This window comes from Brassica napus, chromosome C7, assembly GCF_020379485.1.
Source record: "Brassica napus cultivar Da-Ae chromosome C7, Da-Ae, whole genome shotgun sequence".
NCBI classification, from domain to species: Eukaryota; Viridiplantae; Streptophyta; class Magnoliopsida; order Brassicales; family Brassicaceae; genus Brassica; species Brassica napus.
The window spans coordinates 42,257,830-42,281,956 of record NC_063450.1 but is presented as its reverse complement, the minus strand read 5'-3'; the positions used below and the strand labels follow the sequence as shown (position 1 = coordinate 42,281,956).

The following is a 24,127-nucleotide window of genomic DNA, read 5'->3' as shown; positions in this document are numbered from 1 at the left end:
CAAGGAGAACGCGAAACCACCGGAGTCAAAAGCCGGATGATTCCGCCAAGGAGAACGCGAACCACCGGAGTCAAGAACCGGCTACACAACATCAAAAGAATCACCGTATACCGGAGTCGGCGACGAAGGGACCACCGCGATTCTCTCTCTTCTCCCAAAAATTTAAGAGAGAAAGGAGAGAGAATCTACCATCCCTGACTCTATAGGAAAATCATGTATAAAAAATATATTAGATTTGTTAATTTTTTTTTTTTTAAGTTCAAAAAAAAATCATGTATAAAAAAGAAGAAGCACATATGCATGTTGCTTGACTGAGAAAAAAACGTTTTTGGGTGGTAGTATATAGCTTTTTCACCTGGACCAACGCTATATTTTCTACAGAGTACGGCCCAATCAAAAGTCGAGCTTTACTAAGACGATGTCGTTTTGCAATGAAGCAGCTAACGAATTAACTAACCTATGTGAATGTCCGAAACGTTCCCGCGTAGACCTTAAAGATATGTGCCACTCATTTCTTGGCCGACGAGATTCATGAGAGATATTTCTAAAGCAATGGCTATGAATCAAAGACGTTTTAACATGTGAATCACTAAAAATAAGGTCAATTAATCTTGAACTTTTTATTCTACTTTAAAGGAAGGCTACATTGTTCTTTAATGTATTAACTAAAAATAAGGTCAATTAATCTTGATTTTTTTATTCTACTTTAAAGGAAGGTTCCCTTGTTCTTTAATGTATTTACATTATGTTAAATCACATTATGAATAGCTTAGTCAATGTTCAGTTAATTATCAGTAATTAGGTGCTTTTTTTTTAACGCTGAGAAATTTCATTCAAAAGTAAAAAACCAAAAGAAAGACCAAAGTACAACGTACAGCAATGGTGAACAAGCACCATGCAAAGACAAATGAAGCAAAAGTTTAAGGCAAACCTAGTAGGGATAAAAGACAGGCGCACAAGACGACAAAAACAGAACAACGACTAGAAGATAAAAATCTAAGGTAGCGTGGATAGGAGTGGCAAGATGGAGACGGTGTTTAAGCTTCTCCTGCTATCGCCTGATGAAGCCCAGTAGGTCCATTCTTTGCGACAAGATTGGTAACGATGTTCCGATGTCACACTTACTGCGATTCTCGAAGCAATATAGTTTCTTGCAGGAAGAACATAGTCTAAGCTCCAAGCCGATATTAGCTGGAATTTTGAGTTGATGATGCTTAAGATTCGAGAGGATTCATAAGCACATACCTGACCATCCCAACGATATAAGCAGCGACGCGCACGAGTAAAAGAAGACTCAAAGATGATGTTATCAAGTCTTAAGGATTGCATACTTTCTACTACCCATAAGATAGCATACAGTTCAGCCTCTTCTAGCGATTTAACCGCTGAATATGATTTTCGACTATGCATGAGGACTTTCCCTCTTGTATCACGAGTAATCCAGGAGACACCACAGTTAACAGACCCATTCACCCATGATACACCAATATTGCATTTAAGCATACCTGGTGGAGGAGCTTGTCAAACAATGGCCTGAGAATTATCAAAGGCCTGGTTCTGGATAGGGTTCTGTTCCGGAAAGTTAACATTAAACCAGGAATCCGCCTCTTCCTCAGCCTTGTTAACAATAGAAGATGGAGATAAACGAACTTTTTCAAACACCAATCCATTCCTGGCTTTCCAGATATGCCATAATATCCATGGAATACTCTGTTTTAGTTTAACTGGAATGTCTTTACTTCTTATACACGCAACCAGATGGTGAAGATTTAGAAACACAGAGTTCGTAGACAAACCATGAGGAGGTAATGGGAGGTTCGCTGCTCTCCAAACATCTTGAGCTGCTGCACAAGAGAATAGGGTATGACATATCGTTTCACGCCCTCACTCCACACGACTTACATGTAGTATCAATCTGTATACCACGTGATCTTAGTTGGTCAGAGACTGCTAATGCTCCAGCTAGTGCCCTTCACACAAAGTGTCGTATCTTAGGTGTCGTTTGAAGTTTCCATATACTTCTCCACAACATTTTTTCCACGGGAGGAAGGCCGCTGTGGTGAGGGGGATTCAAGTTTGTGATGGTCTCTGTCAGTTCGTAGCCAGATTGAGAGGAGTAGGTTCCGTGACTAGTGAAACCCCACAAGAGAACATCAGGTTGGTGTCTTTCCACTCTCATAATTCAAAATGCTGTTGGCATCTTCAGCTACAAACAGACTTCTCACCTGTGACACATCCCACACATTTGAGTTTGGAATCAGAAGGTCTGAAACCATAAGCGTGAGGTCCACGTGAGCATCTATACGGTACATTGGAGGTCTAGGAAGAGGCCCCATAATCCAACTCTTTTCAGCAGACCTTTTTCCAATAGCTCTCGACCATAGAGGATACTTCTCTAAGCAAAGAAGGTTTTGAGCCAAGCCCACACTCCATAAAAGATCCATTCTTCCAATACTTGCTTTTGTAAAAGACTATTGATTAGACAGATTATTACGAATAATCCTTGACGAGACTTGTATGTTAGCAAATTATTAATTTACTTTATATATTTTTTACATTTTTATAAAATATTTTAGTTTTGAATTTAATTTAACAGATTTGAACTAATTTAGAATGATTTAAACTAAATTTAGAACTGAAAAAATGATTTGAATAAATAAATCGGATTTTTAGAAAATCATTTTTACTAGAATCGCGTTGGCACCACCTAGACCGATATTTAAAACGATGGCGTTAGCCTATAAGTAAAGCTATATAGGTCCCAGTTCAAAACTTTATACACAAACTTGATACACCTAATTCAAGAAAAATGGCTTACAGAAACTATTGTTCTTTACCTATAACTTTATACAGATCTTGGACAACTCTAATAACAAGTCTGTCATCTTCCACCGAGTTTCTCATCATTTTCTCATACAACAATATTCCCTTCTCGGCATCACCACAGTTCATGTATCCCTTTAGGATCGCGCGCCTGCAAGCGCTGTCTGGACTTATACCAGCTTCAGACATCTTGCTGTAGATCCTTTCCGCCTCATCCATCATTCCAGCTTTGACAAAAGCGTAGAGTAATGGACTGAAATGGCTTTGAGAAAGTGTAATGCATTTCTCTTGCATGAGAGTTATGATTTTCTCTGCTTCTTCGTACTGTGAACTCTCGGCGTAGGCTTGAATCAAGGAGAGGTATGTGGATGAGTTGTCGGTAAAGTGGCCATTTCTCTCCATTGCTTGCAAAAGTTTATCAACCTCGTGATGGAGTCCTCTGGTTGCACATATTTTTACCAGCATGTTGTAACTAGTCTGCAAATAGGCATTGACAATATCCATTGTTAGATCACTAGATTTAAGAAATATCTAACAATGTTAAGCCAGTGGATAAAACCTACCGTTCCAGGTTTAATCCCTTTCTTCTGCATTTCACTGAACAACGCCAATGCCTCACTCATCTTCCCTGGAACAGCAAGAGAAAGTTTGATTTGTCACTGTTACTAACCAGAATCAAAACCAGTCAATGTTACATACATACCAGCCTTCCCATAATGCATAATCATATTTGTGTATATTTTCTCGTCCAAATACAATCCAGACCGGCGAGCACTGTTAAAAACCTCAACTGCTTTGTCCACCTGCAGACCTCTCCCGTACACACTGCATCAAACACACCAAGATGGCTTGAAATATTACAGGACAACCAACGTGCAAGAATCTTAAACATAAAGAAAGGCAAAAAATCTAGTGCTTTTTTTACCTGAGCATTGTGTTGTAGGTCTGAATCGAACAAGGAACACCTGAGTTACACATCCTCTCGTAAATTTCAGATGCACACTTCAGTTTACCTGTGACAACATATATTTTAGTGCTGGCTCCCTAAATCACATAATAATTCAACTTAAAATTAATAAAGAATCTATTCTACCTGCTTCTAGCATTGCCTTGATAAGTGTATTATATCCCACAGTGTCAAGCTCCATGTTTTTCTCAAGGCAGGTATTTGATATATCTTCTGCTTCTCTGTGTTTCCCTACAATTGAGATCATACAGTTTTCTTACAAAACATTTTAACACTGGTTAAAAGAATACAAAACATTTGTTATAAGTGAAGTTCTTTGGGAAGGAAAGATTGCAATTTTGTATGTGACATACCTCGGTTTGTTAAGGCATTCACAAGTATGCTGATGGTAACAGGACTAGGGTCAGAGCCCTTTTCTGCTGATCCCATGAAGAGTCCATACGCAGCTTCAAGCCAGCCACATCTGACGTAAGCATCAATCATTGAGTTGATAACAGATTTGCCCTGAGTTTTAGACTCTCCTGCTGCAAGGTAAAGCCGTTTTGCTTCTTTAAGCTTATGCTGTCTCCCATATACAGCGATCAAAGCCGCAGTTGTTTCCTCCTCTATACTGAGTCCTAGTCTGATAATCAAATCCGCAAGAAGATCTGCTTTAGATGTATCACCTGCATATACAAAAATTGAAGTTAAATCTTCAACAAACGTAATTTAACAAACACAGATTAATGTTTTATTCATACCTTCTCTCACAAAGCTATTTATAATTCGATTTACAGCTGCTGAACCAAGATCAGTCTTGAACATTAGATTCAATATTGCTTTAGTCTCATTGACGTTTTCTTCTTTTAGTCGCAAATTGAGCACCATTCCAAGAGCTGTGACATCAAGTCGACTCACGTTTATAACTGCTTCGTGTTTATCTTTAGCTCTTTCACTATGCATAGCTTCTGCAAGTGTTTGTACAAATCTGTTATCCTTAACCACAGCCTCTCTACTCATTTTCTCAACCATCTCTTGAGCTTCAGCCACCATTCCCTCCTTGCAATACACTCTCATAACCGTCTTGTAAAGCTCTATATCAAACTGCACTTGATCAGCTACAATCTGCTTGATAAAGCCCTTAGCCTTCTCTCCTAAATTGAGCCTAGTATACAAATTGAGCATGTCGTTACAAGAACTAGCATCAGGAAGTAGTCCAGTCTTCGATAAACCTCGAAACGCATCCTCAGCAGAGTCTACGTTCTGTATCTTAGCGTAACACTGTAACATGACAATATAGGCAAACCTAGAAATGGGAATATCTCTGGTCTTCATCATCTCAATCACATCTAACGCTTTGGCGACGTTTCCTGAATTCAAATGAACCTGAGACATTGCCAGATACGTTTTCTCATCAGAGAGTATGTTCCGGCGTTTAGTCTCTTCAAATATCGTCTCTGCATCATGGAAGAGTCCGAGCTTCCCGTAGATTCTGATGATCAGCCCGCGGATGACCTCATCAGCTGGTATTTTAAACCTCTCCATGTCTGCAAAGAGAGCAAGCGCTTTCGGATAATCCTCAGTTTTGTAATACAAACTCAACATAGAAGCACATGTATAGTTACTCGGAGTGATTCCTTTAGATCTCATATCCTCGTACAGTCCAACAGCCCCATCCCAATCACCAGCCTTCACGCTTAAGCTGATAACCGAGCTGTAAGTTACTTCCTCTGGGACAAAACCTAAGCTCTTCATCTCACCAAACGCCTGCAACGCATCCTCGTTGAAGCCTTGTTTGGCGTATGAGCTCACAACTAACGTATAAGTGAACTCAGTCGGCGGCACACCTTCCTCGACCATCTCTAGCCATAAGTCTATCACTTTATCGTGAAGCGACTTCTTCTGAAGAGATGAGAGCATGAAATTATAGACAGAAGTGGAGAGGATGATTCTCCTTTCTCTAACGGCTTTGTAGAACGTTAACATAGCGCTATGGCGTCCCCATCTAGCGTATGTACACAGCATTGTACCGCAAGCTACTGCGTCTGGTTCACATCCCACTTCGAGCATCTCCAGAAACGTTTCCTCAGCTAGCTTTATCTTCCCGACTTGTCCGTAGAGACGAAGAACAATCGTGTAGACGACTACACTTGGACGGTAGCTTAACTGTTGACACAAAAATCTATCACCACAAAATCAAGACTGAAGTTAAGACAAAACAACTCAGTTAACTTTGCTTTTCTGAAGCAGACAAATTCTGTTCCTCTTGTTAAAGCTCCCACCAGAATTGGTCTACTTCAGACATTCATTAATCTAATTCTGAAGACTAAAAGTTAAGACAAACAACTCAGTTAACTTTGCTTGTCAGAAGCAGACCAATTCTTCAACAGAACAAAGCAAAGGTTGGGACTTTAACAAGAGGAACAGAATTGGTGACATTTATTAATCTAAATCTCAAGACTAGAGTTAAGACAAAACAGCTCATTTAACTTTGCTTGTCTGAAGCAGAACAATTCTATAACAGAACAGAGCAAAGGTTCAAACTTTTAACAAGAGGAAGAGAATTGGTCTGCTTCAGACATTCATTAATCTAAATCTGAAGATTAAAGTTAAGACAAAACTACTCAGTTAACGTTGCTTGTCTGAAGCAGAACAATTCTATAACAGAACAACCCAGACATTCATTAATCTGAATCTAAAGACTGAAAGTTCAGACAAACTCAGTTAACTTTGCTTGTCCGAATCAGACCAATTCTATAACAGAACAAAAGCAAAGGCTGGAACTTTAAGAAGAGAACCTGAAGTTTCATCCAAGCGAAGAAGTCTCTGACTTGTCTCCACCCTCTCTGCTCTTTCAGAACAACGCACATATCTCTAAAAGTCAGCTTCGCGACGAAGCTACCCATCACCACTCTCATATCAGCTCCACTACCTTCTTCTCTCCTCTGAGACAAGCCTCTCACTTTCTTGATCGCAGCCACCACGTGCTTCCCGTACATCTGCCCGTTCCTATCATCCTCCAGATACTGAACCATCTGCTCAGGGGTGCGCTTAATCCACTTGGGAGTCATGGCGTGAGAGCCTTGGTTCCTCCTCAGCGCGCTGAGGTACTGCGCTTTCTTCTTTATGATTCTCCTCGCGTCGTCGTCGGATAACGGGTGTTTCGGCCTCTCGTATCTCGGCTTTGGTCTCTCCGGGTTGCCGTCGCTGAGTGACCACGGGTCGGGTCGGACTCCGGGTGAAGATGAGCACTTTATCGTTGTTCTTGAATTTCTTGAGGGCATTTTGGGAAGAGAGATTGAAGGGTGGAGGTGAGTTGTGGAAGTGAGGAAGTCACTCTTCATGGTTACCGGCAAGAACCTCGCCGTATCAGCAACTTCCAGAGGAAACAGTCTCCTAACTTGTAGACCATGGATTATCCGGTTTAATTCGGTTAAATTTGTTTATGTTTGTCTGTAGCCCATAAATTAGCTTTATTTCCGGTTTATGATTGATTAGCTTTATTATCCGGTTTAGCTTTATTATCCGGTTTAATTCGATTTAATGTAGGCCATGGATTATCCGGTTTAATATTGGTTATTGGTTCAACATTAGAGTTTAGTCTCCTCTTCCTGGTTTTAATTACTTCTGTTCTGTTTTTTTTTTTCCGGTACAAAACTTACAGAATATTTTCTTCAGCAAAACTTCTGGATAGGCACAAATGCACTAACCTTCTCAGAATATTTTCTTCAGCAAAGTCTGATCTTCCTAAACACTAATTGTTAAATTCCAACTCCACATCACATTCCACAAGTTTATTGCCCCAACTACACAGAGATGTGAGAATTAGCAAAACAAAAAGAGAGACTCATGGCATTAACAAAAGAAAGAGACTTTTATGTCTTCTTTGAGTTAAGATCAACAACTGCTTTTTGTGGGTCATTCACTATTTTCAAACCCAATCGCTCTAGAAGGAATCTGTACTACCATTCAACCTACCTCTAGACTGAGACAATGACTCACCATTTCACCTACGTTTCTTTGAGTTTCCCGTTGGCTTGTTTATACCCCCATGTGTTTTTCTGATCCTTGAAGAATCAGCCGCAGTGACTTTTGCAGGTTTCTTTGGTGTAGGCGTCGTCTCATCAGATAAACGAGATCCATTTCGCTGTCCACAGGATGCACCCCTCTTACCACTCTTCTTCACACCTTTTTCTTGGCCTAGCCTTGACGCAGCTTGTTTGCTTGTTTCACTCACAAAACGAGGAGATTTTCTCAGTTTCAAGCCATCCACTCCTTTGGCACTCTTCTTAGCCTTCTTCACTGAGTTCATTTCCTGATTAGCAACCTCGAACATATCTTTTGGCAAAGCAGCAATGTCTAACTCAAAGCACCCGGGAGGAACACCTTCACTCTCCCTTCCCGTCATTTTGAACGATGGGACTTTGTGGGAAAATCTAAGCATCTCGTTTGGTGGAATCTGAAACTGGAGAACTCCACACTTTGCATCTCGGCGAAATAGAGAAACAAACCTTTCCACTTTCCCTAGGTAGGCCACTCCAAGGCCATTCTCATCTTGAAAATCACACAAAACTTCAACAAAGTCATATTCGTAAACTCCTTTGTGATGTTCCGAGCTACCACCACTCAACCAACTCACATCCCAGCCTCTGAAAACTGCCCAGACTTCCCCTGCTCTTGGGTAAATGGCGATGTTGTTGTCACGGCGCATGTGAAGCATCTCACAAGAAAATATAAAATGGTCGTCTACTTCCTGTGACTCACTATCTTGGAAGATTCCACAAGCAATGGGGATGGAGTTGTCATTATAATCTTGTAAGGGGTCAAGCCACGTAATACACAGCTTGAACTCAGAATCAGAATCAATCACTTTTGTAATCCGAGCATAATACCGAGGCATACCGTCGATTGGATCATACAGAGACCACACCTGGTTGACAGCAAAACAGCTTGTTGACAGCTCAAAATTATTAAAGTCTTGATCAGGTGAATCTTGCGTAGGATTCTTGTGGTTATTGTCAATATTTTCCCCCATACCCATCCCTTCTCCACGTGCTTCATTTGCTCTTGAACTTTTTGTGGCAGCGCTTAGAGTATCACCACTTATTCCCTTCTCTGCGCAAGAAGCTTGCTGACTCTTCCGTGGAGACTTCCTCCTATTACTATTATCTTTTGGATTTGATTTATCCTCAAAAACATCAGAGAAGGTAACATTGGTACTCTCCAACGGTTCCTCAACTATCTTTCTCCTCTTCCTTTTGTCCTTGCTCACTGAGGGTGCTTGATTAGACTTTGAAACTGACTCATCATGTACATGTTTTGATGCACTTTGTTCTGGTTCTGCAACCTCAGGCTGTGGCTTCAACTCAGCTGAATTGTTCATCTTTCCCTCAGCACCTATGAAGCACGGGGACGGCATTTCCTTGACGTCTCCCGTACCAGATGCGTTTCCGGGACGGGGACAGTGTGGGGACGGCGTGGGGACGTTTCCGAAACGTTTCAGAGAGGTGGGGAAGGCAAAGGTTTTTGGAGACGGTGAAGTTAGGTTTTGGAAACGGTTCAGAAACGTTTCTCGTGTAAACTCAGTATCGTTTTCTAGAAGATTAGTTATTTACTTTTTATGTCTTTCATGTGTATTAGATCATAGCTTATTTACGTAGGTGTGTTGTTTCAACTTTCATGTGTGTATTAGATCATAGCTTATTTACGTAGGTGTGTTGTTTCAACTTTCATGTGTGTATTTAGATCATAGCTTATCCTGCGAATCATAGCTTATTTACGTATGTCTGTTGTTTCATGTTTTCCTATAATCATAGCTAGGTATGTGTGTTGTTTCAAGTTTCATGCTTCTCAACTTATTATCTGGTTTTATATTTATTGGATTTTATATTTATGAACATATATATATATGTATATATATATATATATATATATATATATATATATATATATATATATATATATTATAGACGTTTCCATGCCGTCCCCGTATCCATGAATTTTAAGTTTAGCCGTTTCCCGTCCCCGCTCCCGTCCCCGTATCTGTCCCCGTATCCGTCCCGGTGCAACATAGCTCAGCACAATTCTTCATCGGTTCTTCCTCTAATTTGGGTTTTCTCACTTCAGCATTTTGGTTCTCACCTCCTCCACCATTCTCTTTGGAACCTCCTTTCTTATCCACCTCAGTTGCTACACTTCCTTGTTGAGTACCAGTAGACCCCACGTTTCTATTTTTACTTCCACATTGTAGACCTGAGTCTGCATTCAACTCTCTGCTAGCAACCCTTGAATAGATTCTGTGCCTGATATCATACTGAGTCCGTCTCTCCTTGTCGGAAAGCAATCTGTTAGCTTCACCAATCAACTTGAAAGCAGCCTCTGCACCGGGGAACTGGTTTTTATCAGGATGGAGAAGCAAGGCGAGCTTCCTGTACTGCTTCTTGATCGTAGCATCATCACAAAAATGCATAGCTTGGAGAATACCATACCAGTTCTCAAGACCGTTGAGTTTCTTCTCGGCGGAGCAATGAACATCACAGACTGCTAGCATTTGTGGTAAGCCGTCAAGACCCGAGAAGAGACTCTGAGCCTTCATTACAAGGTTATGAGCCTTGGGGTAATCACCTTTCCGCATCGAATCCTCTGCCATTTTCTTCGCCCTAGTGGCCTCTTCCTTGTTACACTCCATTCTCGGCAAAAGAATCAGCTAAATCTCAGAGATGAGAAAAACTTACTCAATGTAATCAATATCTCATTCTGCAAACACAGATTCCATTGAAATGTCTGAAAGTTGAACAGTAGTATAGACCCTGCAAACGAAGTAACAAGAAGAAAGCACAAGGAGTCATGTCTAGTTAAGTTGCAAAGCTCAAAGCTAAGAGCTTTTGAACTAAAGTTTCGATTTTTTTGATGAAGAAACACGAATAACACACTGAATAACAGATGAAAAGATATATCAATACAACCTAAGCAGAGCAACGATTGCTTTCTCGGAGTCAAAACTGAAAGAAAGCAAGAACCTTTTGCATCGGCGTAAAAAGTAGAACAATGCAGCAACACAACAACCCCCGAGTTTTAAGACATACCTTGAGTTGAGAAGCTTGAAGCCGAAACCCAGATTGCTCAGCGAAGACAAAATCCCTAAATTTCCGAGTGAAGAGGACAACTCGATTGGTCTTTGTTTATTTTAATGTAAAACAAATGTGTTGTTTTTTTTTGTTCTTAACTATTTTGGCAAAAAAATTTAAACTAAAGGTAAATAATATAATCCAACTTTATTTTGTTTGTCAACCACATTTTTTAAAAAGATTTAAGAATTTTGATTGGTGGTGTAGTGAATGATTAAACAAAAATACTAAATATTTTATACCAAGTTCAAAAAAAAAAAACTAAAATATTTGTTCTTTTTTTTTTTTTGATCAAAGAAATATTTGTTCTTTTACACACAAAATAAGCCCAAAATAATCCACAAGAAATTGTTCAGGTAAAAAGGATCAGTAATGTAGATAAAACTGGGGAGGTCCCTCTGGTTGTGACAACTGGTTATGATTGAAGACGGGGTTAGAAGTTCCGGTGAAACCTCTTGCTATGATGATGATCAACAGGATAAGACTGTCCTTCATTCCCGTGAAAGTCATTTCTTGGGGTTGAAGTAACGCGTCCTGAGCTCTGTTTGTTTTCAGAGAAGCTGCGTTTTTGTCCTCTCTTCATGTTACTCCTGGAGCCCGGTCTGGTCACCGAGGAGGAAGCAGCTGTCGTTGAAGGCTCCGAAGGTGTGTTGCTGGTGACAGAACCAACCTCTGCTGAATTTGGTTGGGACTGCTTGACTGTCGAATTAGGGTTTGATCCGGATCCATGTCCAGCCAATAGGTTTCTTCTACGTTTCAACAGTGACTTGATTTGTGCCTCGAGGTCTCCGAGTTGGAACTCTGATTCGAGTTTGTGACACGATATGCATTTAATGGCGGCTCTTAGTGTTTTGATCTGCCTCTCTATGGCTGCAACCTGTACAATCTAATTTGTGTTATTACAAGATTCGCTCTTGAGTTAAGAAGTTAAAAAGGAAGAAAGCGGAATTAACCTGTGGTGCAGATTCGTTCTTGGCGTCTCTATATGACTTCTCCGCAGATTCCTTTGTAATCCTCATGGAATCGTTTATGATAGCGGAGACAGGATGGAATCTATGGACCATACCAAATGAGTATATGTAGTCAACTGCCTTGAGACGATACCCACTTTTTATGAGGTTTTGAATGAAACCTGCCCCCAAGTAAAGCCAGATGATCAAAGTTAACAAGGTTCAGGCATTTTGCGTCTCTGTGGTTTTGTAATGCTTAGAGATTCAAAAAATAGTGGGAGAGTAAAGAAATGGGAATCACCTGGAATGGCGCTGTCCAACCCGAGAAACTGGCAAAGATCAGGAGATACAGTTTGCCAGTAAGAAGTGTCTAGTAGAGCTAGAAGGTCATTAGCCTTGAATTCTGACACAATCCCGAAGATACCTACAAACTTTAGGAAACAAACGACTTCCAATTCATCCGTCTTACTCTTTGAAATCTCATCTTTCCAGTGAACCGCAAGTTTCTTTGCGTCGTCTTTCACAGGATGTTCAATTTGAAGCGGGAGCTTCTTCAGCTGATCCAACAATATGAGGCATATATCAGAAGTAACCAGCAGTTTGAAGTCGTAGCCACCTTCGGGTGTTTTAGGACAAAGAGCCATGGATGTTTCCAGAACAAGCTTTGCTGGATCTGGGGAGCATCTAATAGCATTAGAGATATCACTCTCCTTCGGAGGTTGCTTTTCTAATAGCTTCCTTAACGTTTCCGCGTTAGTTGAACCAGAGAGAATGTTTGGCTCAGTTTCGGTGCTTAATGGGGACGTTGCTTTGGCATCTGGCTGATGATGTACAACTAATTCCTCAATCTTCTCCCCACAAGGAGGGGACACAACATTGAGCTGGTTCACTGGATGTTTCAAAGGCATAAGAATCTGTCAATTTACGGCTAATCACTTATCTTAATCACTTATCTTAACATACCTGTTGAGTTCTGACAAGGAGTTATTGGTTCGGTTAATCTTTGACGTTTAGCTTCATTCTTCTGTTCACAAGGAATGACAGAAACAGCTTTAGATTTCTCAACAGCATTGGCCGTGTTCTGTCCTTTTTCACAACTTTTGTGAACTGGTTCCGTTGCTCTCGGGGCTGAATCTTTCTTCGCCAGTAAACTCAGTTCTTTAAGAGCATTAGCATTAAATAAGGACTCAGCTTTCTTCTCTCTGATACAGTCAAGGGCCATGGCTGCATCAGCTTTTCTCTTCTCCCTCTTCGCTTTCTATAATAGGGTCAAGGCAACAAACTTAATCAACTTGCATCACACATAATAAGCGAATAGAACCAGAGGTAGATAGAGAGGGTAAGCTTACCTCCGCCTCCAATAAGTTTCCAGTTCCATCAGTTACTCCGGCAACTCTAGTTAAGGATTGCAAGAACTCATGCAAAACTGTTCTTGGTCGCCATCCTGGACAAAGCTTGGATAACCGGAACTCACAGATGAATCTCAGCGTTGCCACGTACTCATCTTTCATCTTTAGAGTTTCAACCACATCTGCTGAGCAATTTATGTTAGGTTTCACATTTTGGGCAACAACTACTCCTAATCAGAAAATGGAAAGAAGTCACAGGGGAATGTTTCCTGTGCATTTAATAAAGCAAAGCAAAAAAAAAAACCCAAAAGAAACAGAAACTCTAAAATGTATTACATGAAAAATGTTGCAAGTTTAAAAACAATTTACTGTTAAATGTTAATCAGACTAAAAAACAAGAAAAGGGCATTACCAGAAACATTATCTTCTAACCCCAGACGCCGAAACAGTTTCGGGGCCTGCTCATACAGAAGGAAGCTCTCTGAAAGGTCTAAGAGCACCTCAGGAGTAGTCACAAAGTCCAAACCGTAAGCAGCCAGAAACACCAAGCAACCTAAAACCAGCGAGTCATTCTTCGGATCGGTTATTATCGCCTTGTTTATCCAGTCAATCCCAAGTTGAGTCGCTTCCTGTTTCACTTCTCGTGTGACACACACTTTCATCTCCATCAGTTTCTCTAACAGAAGGATGCAACTATCAACAACACTACCACGTCTATCATCACCTTCTCCAAAACCTTCCTTAAAACACCCTTCTACAGCATCCAAAACAAGCTTCGCTGGGTCCAAACACGGGATCGTCCTCGCCAAGCGTTCGTTTCTCTTAACCAAATCATCCCCACTCAGGTGAAACGTCGAACAGTTTGTGGGCATTGACACATTTGTCCCTATGCTTTTAGCCAGCAATGAAACTAATGGCTCAAACTCACTTCTCACTGTTGTAACACCTCCTCTCTGTTTCTGCTGTAGCTCTCTAACCTTCAAGTCAAGCTCTTTTGCTTTCTCCTCAAGTTCCTTAACCTTCTCATCGGAAACCTTCTCCACCGATTCGATCCTCCTCGTAAACACTTCAAACTCTTCCTTCCTTTTCTCCATCTCTTCCAAACCCAAAGCTTCATCCTTCTTCTCCAAATCGCTAGCTTTCGCTTCAACCTCCTTCTCCTTCGCTTCCAGCTCCAAAGCTCGGACCTTTAAAGACTCCTCCATCGCCTCAAGCTCCTTGGCTCGCTCCTCGAGAACGGCTTTGGTGGAATCGCAAAACCCCTCGATTTCTTTCCACTGAATAGAAAGGAGGATAAGCGAGCGAGCGTTCTCTTCGAGAGAATCAAGGGTTCGCTTGAAGTTCCGCTTGCTTAAATCAAGGAGACGTAAACCACTCATTGTCTTCTCCATCAAGCTACCCATAAACTTATAACTAACCAACCAAACGCACAACACAACAAAACCCTAAAGTTTCATCAACCGAAGACAAATGAAAAAAAAAAAAGGAACGAACTTGATTATGAATCTTCTTCACACGGCTACTGTATTGTTTCCTCAGGATCGTCGTCTGAATCAATGAGTGATGGATAAAGGACAAATGAAAAGCTTCGTTAAAAACTAAAAGAGCCCACCGCTTCGAGAGAAAACAAAAAAGTTTTTAGAGTATTATTTTATTATTTTTTTGTGTCACCATTGTTCTCTTTTATAGGTAGGAAGGTCTCTCTTTCATATTCTGTGTCTGTATCTAAATTTTCCATAGCTAGCAAGTTACCAACTTTTCATTTAAATATTTTTCCAAACAATGAATCCACCTACTCTTTTTTTTTGAGTTCACTGAATTGACTCGACTGTAATTGAATCTTGACTTGACTCTACTTCAACCAGTATTCAAATTATGTATTAATGGCTTTAAATCTGAACCGGGTCATACGGTTTACTGGTTAACCCAAGATTCTATGGCCGAGTCTGAAAACATTGGTTTATCAACAAGAACTAAAAATAAACTACAATAGCATAAGAAAATGATTTTGATTAGAGAAATTCAAATACAATTGAGCATATTCTGAAATAAAAGGGTTGCATTTTTTTTTACACAGTGACAAAGAGATTAGGAGATAAGATGGTGGAGCTGTTACACATAACCTAAACGTATTATTAGATTCCATACCAAAAAGACAACCTACTTCTTTGTTACTTCCTACTACTTTCCTAGATAAAGCTTTACTACGGCTTTGGTCCTGAGACGGAACACACTAGAATCTGCCATAACCTTGTGGTGGATTGAAGCAAGGTCTTATCACCGGTCTAGGACCCCCAGGATCCACCCTTGGACGTTTACTACCAGCATGGTATGAAGGTTGGCATTGGAACGCAGTTGAACCACTGGCTTGGTGTGTTTCCACGTCTACGACCTGTGGATTTGGCGCTGCACCGGAGCTTGTTGGAAGGAACGGAAATGAGCTATGAGTGGCAATGTATGAATTGTGAATGACTGTGTGCGCAGCCTGCATATGAAACCGTGGAAGTATCTGCGGTGATTGAACTGGGAAAGATGATGAGGCAACAACATGGTTCTGAGTTTGAATTTCCCGTGGAAGCATCTGCGTTGATTGAACATGGGCAGATGATGAGGCAACAACATGTTGGTTCTGACTCGGAATTTCACGTGGAACCATGAATTTGAGGATAAGATCCATAGGTAGATCAATTTCCAGCTTGAAGTCTTCAATGATTTCAATTATCTCTCTCATTTTAGCATCATCTCTATTAGCTTCAGCCTATAAGCAGCCAACATGATTTTAAACATCAATGACGATGAAATGAAACAGTTTGCCAAGAGAGGGATAGGAGCAAAAGCTTTAACCTGTGATTCAATTCTTCTCTTGTCGTTGACAGAGCGTCTAACATTCATGACCTCTTGCTTCAAGATAACCAGGGGAGAAAAGCTGCTCTTCACGTTGAAGAAAAGCATAAACCGGACTGCCGGAATATATTGGGCTTTGATTAGGAGCTCATTAACAAAATCTGCGCAGAGATAAACGAGAAAAAAAAAATATACTTTGTTAGTCTCTTCTGTGTACAATAATGTGTTAAAGAAGAACAACTTACTTGGGATGGCAGAGGTGAGACCAAGAGATCGAAAGAGTTTTGGAGCATGTTTGAAGTGAGCAACATGCTTGGCAAAATGTAAAGTTTCATTTTGACTAGTTTGTTTTGCCAATCCAAAGGCCACAATGAATTGCAGAAAGGCCCATGCCTCGAGCTGAGACTTAAGACCACTAGCTCCCATCATCGAGCTCCATTGATGTGCCACTTTGGTTGCATCTACCTGTAGCTCAGGGTCGGTAGAGCGAACAACACGTGTCAGCTCCTCCAAAAGCAGAACCAATGTCTTAACTATAGGGTCTGCTAAACTCAATTCCCCTCTCTCACGAGCACCCGTGAGTGCCTCCTCGACAGATGTTAGAACAAACCTGCCTGGATCTTTGAACATTGGAAGTTCAGTAGAGACTTCATTAGGTGAAAAGGAAGGTGTGCCTACAATGTCTCTAAGAGCATCTTCACTGGCCACAGGAGATGATGCTATGTTGCTTATTGGTGCTTCAGGGGCCTGTTCAGGCTTATCATCCAATGAAATCGCATTGTTGACTGTTATAGAAAAAACTTCAATAAGCATTACAAGACTATAATAGAACTTAAATGTATAATTTATAGAGCTTAACTGTAACGTAAGAGTGAAAGGCATACCAGGTGCTGAAGCTGTTATACCAAGAGCTTCGCATAGACTAGGAGCATATTTGCGAAGAAAGGCGTCATCTAAAAGAATCTTAACTTGGTCGGCATCAAATGTGTATGCCACACTGAATGCAGCAAGAAAGTGAAGAAAACCCATAACTTCCACTGGATTCTCTACCTTAATCAGAGTTGTGTTCTTACATTCCATGGTAAATGTGAAAGCTTCTCCTTGTACTTCATTTTTGGGTTTTGGTGACATATCCATTAAGCATTCCAGCAAGCAGATGCTACTCCTAACAAGGTTTGGATCAAGGTTTGTTTCTGCCATCCTTTGCTGAGCGGAGTAAAGCCCTTTTATTGTTTCTAACACAAGCTTTGTCGGGTCAGAAGACGCTTTTAGAGAATGCAAAACATCGAGGTGAAGCTGAGGACATTTCTTCAAATGCCCACGTAAAAGTAGCTGCAAAGTTTTCTCGTCTCTTACGTCGGCGTCTCGTACCAAGTCAACATGTTGATCCGAGGTGCCTTGTTGACAAAAGCTGGACAATTGCTTTGCTCTCTGCTCAATTTCCCTCAAAGATTTAGCCAACTTCTGCTCTGTGGATTTCAGTTGCCGATCCTTTTTATCAATCCTTTCCTCACGAGCATCAAGCTCCTTCTCTTTTAGTTCAAGTCCTTTCTCACGTTCCACCAACGATGCTTTCAATCTGACTTTCTCCTCCTCTTTAGATTTCAAGTCTTTCAAGCTGCCTTTGATCTTCTTCTTGACAGAATGAAGATCGCGTTCTTTTGATTTGAGCTGAGTAGTAAGGTCAGTAATTGAGCTTTGAACCTGATCACGATGTTTCCTCTTAGCTTCCAACTCACCTGAGCATTCTCTGACCGCTTTGTTGATTGCACAAACCTCTTCTTGTTTCAGCTTGAGTTGTCTGGTAAGTTCCTCGATGGAGTCATTCAGATGCTGCATTTTCTTCTCTCCTTCCTCAACTTGTTTATTTCTCTCAATGAGTACTGATTCTAAAGACTTTAACTCCTTCTCTTTGATATCCAGGTGTTGGAGGAGCTCTCTATATGCATCCTTCACATAGATAGATTCCATTTGCGTTGTCTCATGCTCAGTAATGCATCTTTCTAGATCGCCAAGATGTACTTTAGCTTTTTCCAATGCCTTTGTTAATTCATCCTGTTGTTTTTCTTTAGAAGATAGTTCTTCATTGTGTTCCTCAATCAATGAACTGATTGATTCCAAATACGCACTCCTTTCCTCAATACGCTTTTGAATATCCTCCAACTCCTTTGATTTAGATTCCGTCTTTTGGCAAGCCTCCTCCATGTCATTATTAAGGCATATGACGCTCTGTTCCCTCAAGTCAAGGTCCAGACTCAGTAATTCCAACTCTTTCTCTTTAGAGACGAGCTCCGAGGACTGTGTATCAAGCAGCTTCTGCTGGGAGTCTAGTTTCTCTTCCACAGACTCAAGCTGCTTCCCACATTCCGCAATTTTATCAAGAACCGCTCTAAGATCCTTCCGCTTTCTCTTTATCTCCTCCTCTAATTCTCTACTGCGAGTTTGAGTCGTTTCTAAATGCTTCTTCTCGGCGCTGACCTCAACACGATGCCTCTCAAGATCAGCTTCCACCTCTCCCAACTGTCCCCGCTTCAAATCAAACTCACACTGAGCCTTTATTAGATCTTCCGACCGTGTCAGAAGCAGCTTCTCACATTCCACCAATTTGTTCTGAACCAGGGTGAGATCTTTGGTCTCTCTCTCAACTTCCTCATCCAATTCTCTCCTGAGAGTTTGAGTTCTTCCCAAACGCTCCATCTCTGCACTAACATCAGCACGATACCTCTCGAGATCAGCCTCCATCTGTGCCAACTCTTCACCTCTCGAACCAAGCTCACCCTGAGTCTTCCTCAACGCTTCAAACATCTCACTAAGCTCACTCTCCTTTGACATTTTCTCTACCGCACACTCCTCCACCAGTTTCTTAACCTGAGATACTCTCGCTTCCTCTGCACTGAACTCCTCTCGAGAAACCTCCACCTGATTCCTAACAAACTGAAGCTCCTCCCTCTTCGCTTCAATCTCCACCCTAATCCCATCAGATTTCACCTCCAACTCAACAGCCACAGCTTCCGCAGCCTCTACCACTTTACCCCTTTCTTCAAGCGCAAAGCTTTGATCTTGCAACTCCTTCTCCTTCAGCTTCAACTCCCTGAACCTCTTCTCCACTTTCTCTTCAGCGGAATTGAGATAATCCGACAAATCTCTCCACAGAACGCTGAAGAGAAGTATATCGGAGGAATGAGAATGAACCTTGTCCAACTGTTTAGCGATATTGTCTTTCTTCACACCGCAGAGGTTCAAATAGTTCTCCTCCTTAATCTCCTCCATCGTCGTCTACAATTTCTTCAACTCCAAGGAAGAGTTTCCCAAAATGGTAAAAACAAAAAAAATAATCCAAACCCTAACAACCCTTCACGCAAAATCTCTCCCCAGTTCCCAAATAGAGAAGTGGAAGAACCCTAACCGTAAAAGACGCCGCCTTTTTCCAAAGTTTCCGTGTGGAGAGACAGTGAAGGGTTTAGCAAAAAAGGGAAAGAAAGTTAGGAGCTTTTCGTCGGAGAAAGCTAACAATTGGAGGAGAAATGATTCACAATCGAAGAGTATTAAAGACGATAAGCGAAGGAAAGAGTGAAAAGGAAGAGCCTTTTGTAAGTTGCACGACGATGATGAGCATTAGCGACGGTGTGTCATCTTCCTTCTTTTACAGTTTTTGGTAGAGAACCAACACGATCACATTAATTCCCGTTAATTAATCTCTCTGCTATTTTTTATTTTTTTATCGGTTCGAGTTCTGCTAAACCAAACTGACAAATACGGTTTGTAATCAACTAAACCGGCAGCAGTTAACCATTTTCCGATCAATATAGCGATTAATTTAGGAGAATTACTCAACACGTTTATTAATTTATTTTTATCTGACATGTCATGTGGGATATACAATCATGATATGCTGGCCTTTTCCAATGTCAAATCAGTCTGTGTCAAAATTCAAAATATATTATCAACGCCAAGAAAATTGCCGACTTTTGACAATATATTGCATTTACATTTACTTTTCCTGTTTAGGAGGTGTCAACGCAGATCAAGAAAACACCAAAGCATCAACCAATAATGATATGACACGTCAGCATGCTCACTTTAACAAGTCTGAAACCTGTTTCGTTTGAACTTTTTAAAGGTTGATAAATGGTGAACGTCCATTTTCCTTAATTTATTCCCTACTTCTTATATCTAATGATCTTTAAAAACGTGTATTGAATATGGTTTTAAGAACTCGCATAAATAGAAAGAAAACTTACAAAAGTATTGCACGAAAACATTACTTTAAATCCAATGATCTATTTTATGTAGGAAAATGTATAGCTCTAGAGCTAGCAAGTGTACGTAGATGATATTAGTAGAGAGAATGTGTTCTTTTTGACGAAAGTAGAGAGAATGTTTAAGAATACAAAGCACAAGCTTAAAGTGGACATTTATATTAATTAATGTATCATATAATATGTCTTTTTTTGCCTGAATATGCAAATAATATTGTCTAGAACTAGTTCACACATTTTTGTCTAAATGAAATTTCTGTAGTAAATATGTATGAATTTACAGTTACAAAAAACAATATGAATGAATTTAGCTTTCCTCATGTTTTTCACATTTTTGACTTATTTAAGCATACGGTTTCAATTTTCACAGCAACATTATAGTCTTCATTTTCACACATAGCATTCTTCTCCACTGCCGTCATCAAATACATAACCCCAACGAATATAGTATTTAAAGAAAGAAAAACAATTTACTAAAAAGAAAACTTAAAATGAGGAAACGATGCAAATTATTGGCTCATGACAGAATGTGGCATTTACATAAAAAGTGAAAAATCCAAGAGACATATCACTTGCATGCATTTGACCTATTTGGCTTTTAAGTAAATTGGATGATTTAATTTTCATTTATTTATCTTTTGAATACAAACTTTTTGGCACTGTTAACACATACATAGTTCATGTACTGTTTCTATTAAACCGTTACTAATCTACTATATATATAAAAAATTTAAATTTTAAATAAAATAAAATAAAATAAAGGGCTGCAGACAAAAATGTGTGAACTAGTTCTAGAATAAAGGCCCCTAGAATAAATGTCTTGTGTAAACTAGAAAGGCCCATTTGCACATAAATAAAATCACTGCGGCCAGGAGGTAACCTAATCTTCAGCCCTAATTTTCATTGCTTGGTGTCTAAGATAGAGGTCAATCATAGTCTTCACAGAGGTAGGAGTAATCTTGACACAAACAAATGTACTGTTTCTATACAACAACACAAATACTAAATATGCATCAAATATAACACTTTTCAAAGTTTTTTTTATGTTTCTGCTTTCTGCTCTCAAATCCTAGGGACAGCTCTATGTCCTTACAAACAATATTGCAAACAAAAAATTATACAGAACTGATAATTTAAATCACATTTTCCTACAAAAGCTTATGTTTATTCTTTTTCTTCCACATTTTTCTCTCAAGCTCCACTGAGACCAGGAGGGCCTCTCTCAGTTGGAGAGCTAGAGACAAAGGGGCCAAAGCCACGGCCTCCAAAGACAGGTCTCATGAAGGAGTCATCAAACTGTCTCCAGTAGTAATGCACTGTTTTAGTGGGCCATGTCAAGAAGCCACGTATACTGTCAGGGCGAGGCAAATTCTCGTTTCCTGCAACCTCCTCAATGGACGAGTCTTGGTCCAGCAAAGGGACCTGGATCGATTTTGGTATGTTGTTGTTGTCATCAGATAACATGCTCGTTGGGCCTTGCTGGTGCGGAAATAGGTACCTTATGAGCGGTTTTGTCAACATACCAAACACCTGATATTAACCCAGTTCAACAGAATCAAGTTAACCATATATATACACAAATCAAATTAAGGAATATGTTATGTAACTCAGTGAAACATCTTTACCATGGTGCTAAAAAGACAGACGGTAATAGTACTTGTGATCATGATTGCATGCTCGTGCAAATCTGTGTGTCCAGCCATTGTAAACTGCAATAGAATCAATTCTTAACTTTATGGAAAGCTTCATAGAGAGTGTGCAATAAGACAAAACCTTGTTGTATGCAAGAGCCATTAATACAGCACCTCTTATGAGACCAGACCACCAAATCACAACCTGGAAGATTAGATAGATTGATATAAAACAGCTGAGATCCAGAAGAAGTATTAATTAAACCAATTAGTATGAAAGTAGGAATGATTCATACATACTTGCATCTTAAAGTTTATTTTCTCGCTTTGATTCTTCTTGGCTAAGTTAGAGAGAAACGATAAGGGAAAGACAAATGCTGCTCTTCCAAGCATGAGCAAACCTATTAAGATAGAGCTCACTGCGACTGATGTTCCAAGACTATCTCTCACTATTCTCCACTTGTCAATGTCCAGTACATCCATTCCCACGTACAAGAAAATAAATGTCTCCGCAAGAAATGACAATGTTCCAAAAGGTATGCCTGTCATTAATTAAAAAAAATGAGCTACAAAAAAGTGTTTTTGAACAAAAGGTGGTGAAAACTTGAGATTTCAATACTTGGTAGTGATTCTTGTGCTCTCTGTTACGTTGTGCCAAGTGTAATGAGACATCACAATCCCACAGAAGAACACAGTGAGAATACCACTCAAGTCGAATAGCTGCAACAGCTCAAAACAATATAATAATTAACATCAATGTACTTTTGTCTTTGAATGCAATAAAAAAATATCTGAATGCAAAGCTAACCTCAGCAAGCATATAAGAAAGATAGGTCATAAGCATCATGAGGGCAACCTCACGGTCAGTAGAGTGGCTTAGACATGCCATGTGGGGACATGTACTTTTAGACCAAATAGGAAAACAAATATAAAGAAAATACGAATATATATCTACCTTCCAAAATATAGGTTTTTGATGACATATGCACATACAAAAAAGAGTAATCGCAAAGATTGTAGAAGCAAATTAATAAGCAGCCACAAGAAAGAATGGTAGAGATGAAAAAAAAATGGGACTTACTGCAACACCAAGCAAGGTACTGAGGAGAAACAAATAAGAGAAGTTTCCAACAAGTTGAAAAGCAAGTCCATGGTTAAGGTTGGTGAAGTCAAAGCTCTGAATCACGTTGAAGACAACAACTGATGTGGCATCATTCACAACACCTCCGAATACAAGACTATAAAGCAAAGGTGTCTCATCTTGATTCAGAACCTATATATATATATATATATATATATATATAATCACAACACAAGAGCATTTGGTATATCCACTTTGTTTGCTAATTTTTGTAAAAAAAAAAGATTACCTGCAGTGTGCACACAGAATCTGTTGCAGCAAATATGGCACCGATTGCTGAGAATTAAAAAAAAAAAAATTAAGTCCACTGGAGTGAAGAACGGATAAAGCAATACATAAGCCATTGGTTCAGAGGCATTATTACCAAGATAATCACCCAAGTCAAAGATTCCAATGTCCAACTTTTAAAGAACTGCGTTACACCTGTTTCAAGCACCACCATATATTATCAACATGAAGCAGCTTTCAAAGGCAAACGAAATGGGATGTAAAGGTACGTACGTACCTAGAGTTATGACAGTGCGTGAAATAGCAGTTCCAATAGCACCAAAAAGCATTATAGTCACGATATTGCGGAAAACTGCTTCTTTTTTACTTGAAACCTGAAATAGACAACATGAATAACAGTAAACTTTTCGAGCTGAGAAATATTTAGACATGGTTTTTTTTTTTGAAACACTTTAGACATTGTTTTGTCAAAAAAAAAAAACATTTTAGACATGGTTTGTTTATTGAAAAAAAAAATGAAGCTGAAAAGAGTAAATCCATGAAAATGACAAAGCAGGACCACCAACTTGCACGTGACATCATGCCGATGTTCTCTCTTTTTAAAATAAACACACTGAGTACAAAAGGCTGATATAGCATCATTAATCCAGTCTCTTAAATGGATTTCTTATCTTCGACAGTTTTTAGTTTTTTTTAGTCATTTTTAGCCGCAAATTATTTAAAAAAAAAAAATTGTCAAATCATGATAAGAATCCCGGTTAAGAGACCGGGGTTAACATAACCGTATGACATGTAGTTCAGCTTCAGCTTTCCAATTAATAACATCTAT

General features: G+C 39.8%; 5 protein-coding genes across 6 annotated transcripts; all 5 read right to left on the bottom strand.

The window, feature by feature from the left end:
* Window positions 1-2,755: 2,755 nt before the first annotated feature.
* LOC106382241 (pentatricopeptide repeat-containing protein At5g27270) lies at window positions 2,756-7,365 on the bottom strand. The gene is made up of 8 exons (XM_013822235.3): window positions 6,568-7,365; window positions 4,531-5,935; window positions 4,144-4,455; window positions 3,917-4,021; window positions 3,749-3,836; window positions 3,527-3,648; window positions 3,387-3,451; window positions 2,756-3,300 (listed from the first exon to the last, which is right to left on the bottom strand). Exons 1-8 carry the CDS (start codon window positions 7,111-7,113, stop codon window positions 2,824-2,826), a joined length of 3,120 nt encoding a protein of 1,039 aa, XP_013677689.3. The 5' UTR covers window positions 7,114-7,365; the 3' UTR covers window positions 2,756-2,823.
* Window positions 7,366-7,508: 143 nt separating this feature from the next.
* Window positions 7,509-10,967, bottom strand: LOC106382240. The gene is made up of 3 exons (XM_048761900.1): window positions 10,855-10,967; window positions 9,851-10,578; window positions 7,509-9,166 (listed from the first exon to the last, which is right to left on the bottom strand). Exons 2-3 carry the CDS (start codon window positions 10,455-10,457, stop codon window positions 7,776-7,778), a joined length of 1,998 nt encoding a protein of 665 aa, XP_048617857.1. The 5' UTR covers window positions 10,458-10,578; window positions 10,855-10,967; the 3' UTR covers window positions 7,509-7,775.
* Window positions 10,968-11,150: 183 nt separating this feature from the next.
* Window positions 11,151-14,854, bottom strand: LOC106348659 (FRIGIDA-like protein 5). Of its 2 annotated transcripts, none has more exons than XM_013788436.3 (6): window positions 13,608-14,854; window positions 13,196-13,377; window positions 12,810-13,104; window positions 12,148-12,735; window positions 11,850-12,028; window positions 11,151-11,782 (listed from the first exon to the last, which is right to left on the bottom strand). In XM_013788436.3, exons 1-6 carry the CDS (start codon window positions 14,596-14,598, stop codon window positions 11,330-11,332), a joined length of 2,688 nt encoding a protein of 895 aa, XP_013643890.2. In that variant the 5' UTR covers window positions 14,599-14,854; the 3' UTR covers window positions 11,151-11,329. The 2 variants fall into 2 exon arrangements, with proteins under 2 accessions (XP_013643890.2, XP_013643891.2); XM_013788437.3 differs by having other exon boundaries at window positions 11,151-11,773; window positions 13,608-14,851.
* Window positions 14,855-15,185: 331 nt separating this feature from the next.
* Window positions 15,186-19,728, bottom strand: LOC106348658 (myosin heavy chain, cardiac muscle isoform). Its single transcript, XM_013788435.3, has 4 exons — window positions 16,924-19,728; window positions 16,285-16,824; window positions 16,040-16,200; window positions 15,186-15,953 (listed from the first exon to the last, which is right to left on the bottom strand). The coding sequence occupies exons 1-4, from the start codon at window positions 19,307-19,309 to the stop codon at window positions 15,429-15,431; spliced, it is 3,612 nt and encodes a 1,203-aa protein (XP_013643889.2). The 5' UTR covers window positions 19,310-19,728; the 3' UTR covers window positions 15,186-15,428.
* Window positions 19,729-21,489: 1,761 nt separating this feature from the next.
* LOC106350675 (sodium/hydrogen exchanger 1-like) lies at window positions 21,490-22,412 on the bottom strand. The gene is made up of 4 exons (XM_048764272.1): window positions 22,230-22,412; window positions 22,072-22,134; window positions 21,924-22,007; window positions 21,490-21,828 (listed from the first exon to the last, which is right to left on the bottom strand). The coding sequence occupies exons 1-4, from the start codon at window positions 22,410-22,412 to the stop codon at window positions 21,490-21,492; spliced, it is 669 nt and encodes a 222-aa protein (XP_048620229.1).
* Window positions 22,413-24,127: the final 1,715 nt, after the last annotated feature.

Coding starts and splice junctions, on each gene's coding strand:
- LOC106382240 (XM_048761900.1), bottom strand. CDS start 10,457: ATGGAGTGTAACAAGGAAGAGGCCACTAGGGCGAAGAAAATGGCAGAG. Junction 9,167..9,850: donor GGAAGAACCGATGAAGAATT/GTGCTGAGCTAT, acceptor CGTGCTTCATAG/GTGCTGAGGGAAAGATGAAC.
- LOC106348658 (XM_013788435.3), bottom strand. CDS start 19,309: ATGGAGGAGATTAAGGAGGAGAACTATTTGAACCTCTGCGGTGTGAAG. Junction 16,825..16,923: donor TATAACAGCTTCAGCACCTG/GTATGCCTTTCA, acceptor TTTCTATAACAG/TCAACAATGCGATTTCATTG. Junction 16,201..16,284: donor TCTCACCTCTGCCATCCCAA/GTAAGTTGTTCT, acceptor ATCTCTGCGCAG/ATTTTGTTAATGAGCTCCTA.
- LOC106350675 (XM_048764272.1), bottom strand. CDS start 22,412: ATGGATGTACTGGACATTGACAAGTGGAGAATAGTGAGAGATAGTCTT. Junction 22,008..22,071: donor TGGCTCTTGCATACAACAAG/GTTTTGTCTTAT, acceptor ATTCTATTGCAG/TTTACAATGGCTGGACACAC. Junction 21,829..21,923: donor TCTGTCTTTTTAGCACCATG/GTAAAGATGTTT, acceptor GGTTAATATCAG/GTGTTTGGTATGTTGACAAA.
- LOC106348659 (XM_013788436.3), bottom strand. CDS start 14,598: ATGGGTAGCTTGATGGAGAAGACAATGAGTGGTTTACGTCTCCTTGAT. Junction 13,105..13,195: donor GAAACTTATTGGAGGCGGAG/GTAAGCTTACCC, acceptor ACCCTATTATAG/AAAGCGAAGAGGGAGAAGAG. Junction 12,029..12,147: donor GTTGGACAGCGCCATTCCAG/GTGATTCCCATT, acceptor ACTTGGGGGCAG/GTTTCATTCAAAACCTCATA.
- LOC106382241 (XM_013822235.3), bottom strand. CDS start 7,113: ATGAAGAGTGACTTCCTCACTTCCACAACTCACCTCCACCCTTCAATC. Junction 5,936..6,567: donor TCGCTTGGATGAAACTTCAG/GTTCTCTTCTTA, acceptor TTGTGTCAACAG/TTAAGCTACCGTCCAAGTGT. Junction 3,452..3,526: donor TATGCATTATGGGAAGGCTG/GTATGTATGTAA, acceptor TTGCTGTTCCAG/GGAAGATGAGTGAGGCATTG.